The 7,775-nt window shown below is 24.9% G+C and overlaps 1 protein-coding gene across 1 annotated transcript; it reads right to left on the reverse strand.

The window, feature by feature from the left end:
- Positions 1 to 1,348: 1,348 nt before the first annotated feature.
- On the reverse strand, positions 1,349 to 4,024 carry LOC113555501 (40S ribosomal protein S6). Its single transcript, XM_026959847.1, has 4 exons — positions 3,875 to 4,024; positions 2,857 to 3,207; positions 1,662 to 1,868; positions 1,349 to 1,573 (listed from the first exon to the last, which is right to left on the reverse strand). Exons 1-4 carry the CDS (start codon positions 3,878 to 3,880, stop codon positions 1,382 to 1,384), a joined length of 756 nt encoding a protein of 251 aa, XP_026815648.1. The 5' UTR covers positions 3,881 to 4,024; the 3' UTR covers positions 1,349 to 1,381.
- Between the last annotated feature and the right edge of the window lie 3,751 nt (positions 4,025 to 7,775).

Genomic DNA, 7,775 nt, shown 5'->3' on the forward strand with positions numbered 1-7,775 from the left:
GTTGGCAACCTTTTTGGACTCTCGGGCCATATTCAAAATTTCAAAAAACGTCATGGTCCATTTAACAATAAAAATTTAATTAATAAATAAATATGGCTTTTAATAGAAAAAGTAGGCAAGTAAGCACCACTATGCCATAGGTGTCGAGTAGGTCACAGTTATAAGTATGTTAAATTTGAAATTAAAGATATCATTATATACAAAATAAACATTTTAAACGCACTAACAACTTATATCATCAAATATATACGATATAATATCTATTATTATTGTTTTAATCAATTATTTTATTATAATAATTTATATTAATGCCATACTATATTAAATTTTTAAGAATTAGCCTAAAAATAGTTCAAGAGTCAAAATAATTCATATAGAGTATATAGAAAATTATAATATGACATTTTGATAAAATTTCTAGTATCTAAAAGCTATAGTTTCTTAATTATTGATTTATAACAATAACAAAAATTATTTGGGAAGATAAAATTAATATCATAACAATTTTTAAATCGTTATAACAAATAATTTAATCATTTTAAAATAACCAGATGCATCTTTTTAACTCAAATTTACCACTTCATATATATATTAATGCTATAACATTTTATTTTGAAGTAAATAATTATTTATGATATTGCCTATATGAAACCAACCAGAGATGGATCCAGACCAAGATAACAGGGGGGGGGGCGATTTTTAAAGGGCACACATTTATTTTGATAAAGTATTTATTTAGGTACATACATATGTTCTTTCCAGTCTCGTACAGAACAAAAAATAAAATATATCACTATAATTTTGTTACCCTTGAAGTATAATTATGTCAAAACCTAATAACAGGGACTATTCTTTTTAGAAGAACGAGGAGAGATCGTCCCCCTCAGGATCCACCATTGAAACCAACCAAAAAGTAAATATATTAACTTTGTCATAACATAATAAACAGTATCGCCCACAAATTAAAATATACCTAAAATAATTTATTATTGATGATATTACCAGTTGTTATTTTTTGGATTTCCAATACATAAAATATGAATGTCATCAATAACAATAATGTCATGTGATGTTTGTACAGTATTCTATTACAAATATAACAAAAGTTATATCTTTATTATACTTAACAATGTTATGCATTACCAATATTAAATAAAAATTATCTCTATTCAATAAGACATGTCTCAATTTGACAAAAACCAGCACAGGTGCTACGCAACAATGCAATAGTGGAAATGATATTAATAGCAGGGTATAACAAAGGGATAGTTAATAATCTGAGCTTTTTTTTCGCTAGACAGAACAGTTCCACATTACTTAAATTTGAATGAAAAAATAACAACAAATCTATGGATAAAAAAAATGTTTTATTTAACCATTTCTATTTTTTACTGCTCTTTGTGCCAGAACTAGAAACAGATGATTGAGACATAGTACGTTTACGGCTTTGTTCAGCACGTTTCTTTGCCAACTTTTCCTTTTGTCTATGTGCAAGAAGCTTGGCGTATTCAGTAGCCTGTTCTTTACGTTTTAAGCAACGCTTCTTCTTTAATGCCAAATTATGACGTTTACGCTGAAATTCAAAATATTATAAAATTATACCTAATAGATAATTTTTAAGTTTGTAAATAATTGACAAGTTTAATAGTAATTTTAAGTACCTGGAGACGGACAGGAGTAATGAGACGTTGGATTTTTGGGGCCTTAAAATGTTGTTTTGTCTTTCCTTCCTTAATTGCCAAAGGTCTTTTAATGACATACTTACGTACATCATCTTCTTTTTGCAAATTGAACAACTTACGGATCTTGTTTGCACGCTTAGGCCCAAGACGTCTTGGGACATTTGTGTCTGTTAATCCAGCAATATCCTAAAAAGTTTCAATAATTAATTAATATTGATATAAAAAAAAAAAATACCTTATTATAAAATACTAGATAATAATATATGCTAAGTATTTAGATTCAAATACATTCATGATGTATCGTTTATACACTAACAATGATCAACAATAACCATTCTTAAAACATTAAACGAATATTAATTTCCCGTCATTCCGATGTCAAAATATTATTTTAAATAAATCAACAGGAAAATGTCGGGTTTTTAAAAAAATGTATAAATGATACAACTTAGTTAAAAATGAATAATTGTCGACAAAAATATAAGTATGGTTTTATACAACATATTTTTCCATATCAGATGGGATTAATTGTTTCACTAGTTTTCTTAAAATGTATATTTAACTTACTGGTTTATTAGAAAGATAATTAATTCAATGCATTAACAGTAAGGGTTTTCTTTTAAAAATATATAAATATTTAGTATCTTAAAATACTTGACATAAACATGTTAAATGTAATGTTTATACACTAACAATGATTAATAATAAAGTAATCATTCTTAAAACATTAAACAAATATTAATTTCCCGTCATTCCGATGTCAAAATATTATTTTAAATAAATCAACAGGAAAATGTCGGGTTCCAAAAAAATGTAGTATATAAATATTAATTAGTAAGAATACTCAGTTTATAGAAATATATAAATTTTGTATTACTTGAAACATTAGAACTAAAACCAAGATTAACATAAATCACTTAAAGAGAATTTGTATTAAATGTAACGATTATACACTAACAATGATTAATAATGGAGTAATCATTCTTAAAACATTAAACGAATATTAATTTTCCGTCATTCCGATGTTAAACTATTAATTTAAATAGATCAACAGGAAAATGTCGGATCCCAAAAAATAAATTTATGAAATTATACATTTTGGGTATGAAAACTACAACACATATACATTATAAAATCAGGAATATATTTTAATTTAATTAATAATAATAAATACCTTTTCTCCTTTTTTGACAACAACCAATGACAAAACACTAAGATTGGAATCAACAATACATCCACGCACAGATTTCCTCTTACGTTCACCATCCCTTCTAGGGCGGTAACATGAATGTCCCTTAGATAACAATAGGCGCACTCGGACATTAGAGAGAACACCTTGTTTCATTGGAAATCCTTGTTTGTCATTGCCTCCAGATATTTTAAGCACATAACCTTTCCATTCATCACCGAGTATATCAACTTCAACTTCGGTGCCAATACGTTTTTCATAGAATACACGTAACTTGTGCTCATCTACAATTTCAAACAGCTTTTGACTGCCTGTTGCTGGATATGATACATTTAACTATTAAATAAAATAAAATAATTTAATCAATAGACAAAAAAACAATAATGATAAGTATACTAAACTTATAAAATATTAATTTATTATTTTTTTAGTTCTTTGAGTCTAAATACATAACAATACATACAGTACCTATGTGAGATATTATAAAATAACAAATTTTAAAAATATCTAATACTATTGAATGTAATACTTTAAAAATGTTTTGTAAATCTCACAATTTTCAAACAGTAATAATTGTTTAAAAAGTATATTTATATGCAATTTATATTTAACCAATTTAAGAATATAATTAAAATTAAACTATTGAGCAGAATTTTGAAAAGGAAATTGTTAAAACAGTGACCATTTTACACTATATAGTATTAGGACGTTGTGTCAAAGAAATCAAGAATAGTTTGGAGCCAACACATCTTTAAGACCTATTAAACCATTATATGCATCTAACGAAAATAACAAAAATACTAATGTGTAGCTTACGGAATGTAATAACTCAAATATATGCCACGAAATTAAAATAACACTAACAATTATTTCTCAGTTAGTTGCCGGTACCATGTTATGTTTTACAATTTAACTTTATCCAATTGCATCTCAATAAATATAAATTTTATTCAATTCAAAACTCGCATAAACATTAAATAAGATAGTAAGGAGTTAACATTACCTTCATGTTGAATCCTGGTTAATGGCCGAACACAATCCAAAAATTAAATACCATAAAACATTTTACGAATTGACACTGGAAACAAAAAGGTAAGCAAAATGTTTTGAGAGACGGTCCACGGAAAATATTGATAAGTGAGGTTATGCCTTCTACTATAATATAGTGTAGCCAACTGTCTATTTTAGAGATACACCCTGGAATGGAATAATGATAAGAAAAAATGGAAATTTTTATATTCACTGCTGCCAACAATCGTATATATATATAGTTATAAGTTATTTACCACTATTTAAGATTGTTACTAAAGGTAAAATAATTAATATTTAATTGGCTATTAGTTATTAATTTAGTTAATAGGTCTTTGATTTTTACCAATTAATAGTTATTTATTAGTTTATTACTGTTAAGACCCATTACAAATTAAAATATAATTGTTAAAATAAAATAAAAAATAATACATAATATAAAATATAAAATGTGACATATTGATTTAGAATATTTAGATATTTAATTGCTCTAAGCTATAAGCAATATAAATATTAAAATTGTTGTTATATTTGCATTTATTAATTTATGTTTGTATTGATACAGTTATTCTTACTCTTCTGTCCCATATATATATATAAGTCCCTTCTCGTCTCACTCTCATTCGGAAGTATGCTTTTTTGCACTTTTTATTATTCACTCAATAAACACAAATAACAGTTGAAACCATCCGAATACGTATTCGGTGAATGGAATGAGCATATTAAACAAACTAATAAATTATTAATAATGTTATTGATATTTCTTTTTATTATTGCTGTATTATATTATTATAAAATAAAAAGTTGAGTAGGTACCTATCTGTAACACTAGAATTTAGAAAGAACGACCATCGATAATCAACGTCAAACGTGTTTGGTCAATTAGTTTAACAAATTAAAAATATTATATAGATATATTATGTTGTAAAAGTGATGAAAATAATATGATACAATTTTATATTCCCCGAGAACCTAATTCCATAAAATATGAAATTATAATTAATATTCTTACATTACCTATTATAGATTTTAAAATTAAGTAATCTTATGTTTTATTATAATTGAGTAATATTTATGTTATATTAAGTTGTTTTTTTTTTTTTTTTTTTTTGTATTGTATTGATTTGTTAACATTTCAATCTGTAGTTATTTTGACCATCCATGTTTTGACTTAGTTAATATTTCAATTATTGGTGTTTCAACCAAATACTTAATAATTTACTAATTAGTAATTACTATAGGTACACAATGAAATTTTCAAATTAGTTTTAAGTCATTTGTATCTTGTATGTTGTATTAGTAAACATTCACATTGGTCTATATTATGTTACTACGTTGGTATTATTGACTTATAACTTTAAAACTTTTTAAGTACCTAGCTGTAAAAAATAATAACTTACATATCATATAACTTACTATACAGTAGAGTTAATTCTCCAGTTTTAGATTCTGAGTGTATAGTGTATTGATATTACAGTGATGTATTTTTATGTTTTGCGTGTTAGACATCACGATAAGTAGCTTATGAAATGTTTCATTTTGTGGTTTTTAATACCCAATTAGATCTAGATTGTACTACATATACTATTGACAGATCTAAATTAAAAATTTCCAATATTTTTTCAAAATAATCAGAAAAAAATAATTAACAAAACAATAATTTATGAAAATCCAGTTTTCAAGAAAATCAATTTTATTTTTGGGTGAGAATAAAACAAATAACTGTAGATATTTGAAATTTTTACAAAATATCTATTTGATAATTTTCTATTTATGATACAATATTCAAAATATTTCAACTCTTTTTAAGTTTTGTTTTTAAGTTTCAACTATATGGGTAGTTTTAGATAACTGGATAGCAAATTAAAACTGATTTATACTATAGTAATATCAAAATTAAAAATTCCCATCAGTTTTCCTTATAATTCGAGAAAAAGATTAAGAAAAACAACCAAAACAAGGATTTTACACAAATCCAATTTTCGACAAAATTGATTTTTTAAGGTATAACTCAAAAATGAATAACAGAAAACACTTGAAATTTTCACCATACGTATATATTATTATTTCCATTATATAATAAAATTTAAAAAATATTTTAAATTATTTTTGAACTATTTGTAGGCATAACAAATTTTCAATTCTTTTTAGTTTTCATTAAATAATATTATTGGTAAAAATGATTTTCTGAGACAGAATTCTTGAAAATGTAATACAAGAATGAAAAAAGATGATGTTAATTTTAAGTTATATAAGTTAATATAATATGATATAAATGATATGTAATTAATTACTGTATTATAATAAAAGTAGTATTTTTGGAAAAAAAATTTATGTCAACCTATTTTATAACTAAAAGTAAAAAAAAACATACTTCATTACGTAGGTATATAAAAAAAAATCGCAAAATATTAACGAGCTAGGCTGACAAATCGTCTCAGTTTAGAATCGTTTTTCATATATCATAATTCATGATATAGGTTAATGAAATATTGAATTCAAATTTAACACAACCATAAAAGTGACCATCATCCACTCAACACTTAATATACATACAGCACAATGTTATCCTTTTGCCTATCTTTTTTTTTTTTGTATACTAAAAGTATTTTATAAAATTGTATGCTGATTTATAATTTTTTGTATAAAATATTTAAGTTTATTTGGGTATCATTGTATATTGTAAATTTCACATTAAAAATTATTTCTTTGTATTAATACTATTCATACAATTAGGTACTTAAAGTAATAAGTAATAAACCTACCTACCTTATATTATAAGTAATAAGAAAATAAAAATATTTAAAATATCGATGACAGAGAATACAGGTAGTCAATTCAACTAGTAGTTAAATAAATCTGCTAGCCTATTTAAATATTAGTTTTAAAAAATGTAACTATATGTAAGTACTAATTATAAACGAATATTTAGTTATACATATTTTTTCGTAGATATCTTTGGAATACTATTAGTAAGTAGCGCAGTTAACGAGTTGTGTCCCGACGAAATTTCTCGTACACGAGTTGTGTCCCAATGATAAAAATGGGGCACACGAGTTATGTCCCAGTGATAAAAGAGGGATACACGAATTGAGTCTCAACTGTAATTTGCCGACTCAACATTTTTCGACGCAGATTCATAGGACAGTGCCATAGTCAGTGAGAGGGGGGGGGGTAAATTTTCAGGTATATGAATTTTACATACAAGATTTTTAAGTATTGAATATAAACAATTTTGTCAAATATTTATTAGAATTAGAAAGTCAAATAGAATAGTTGAGTTATGTGTAAATAAATAATAAATAGATAATAGGTACCTTTTAATACTGATTTATAAGTAGTTAGTAATATCATTGATTATAAATACTAGTATTTATAGTCACATAATATTAAATACTAAACATCTTGATTAATAATATAATATACTTTTTTTTTAAATACAATAAAACAATTAATAATAAATCTTTATTTATAAAATATTAATATTCAATATTATGATTTATGACAATGGTCTTAGTAGTTAAAAATAAGACTTCTTATAATTTTTAAATATGCCGACTTAAGGTTGATGTAAATGTTAGACTAGGGCAAATGCCCCATTTTCTCCCCCCCCCCCCCGAATGACGCCACTGAATATATCTACCTATAATTAATAGGGTTAGATTAGACTATCCATAGATATTTTCACTGTTTAGTGAATATTAAAACACAATAAATTATTGCGTTCAAACAAGCAAATATTTTTTATCGAATCATTTACATAGACATTAGACACAGAGTGACAAAGCTATTTACCTTTTTTTCAATTTTTTCACAGAGTTGTTTCAAATACCTTCTCGAGTGTCATCACGTCACCCGATTTTCAAAATTTTGAT

Source organism: Rhopalosiphum maidis, chromosome 1 (genome assembly GCF_003676215.2).
Source record: "Rhopalosiphum maidis isolate BTI-1 chromosome 1, ASM367621v3, whole genome shotgun sequence".
NCBI lineage: Eukaryota > Metazoa > Arthropoda > Insecta > Hemiptera > Aphididae > Rhopalosiphum > Rhopalosiphum maidis.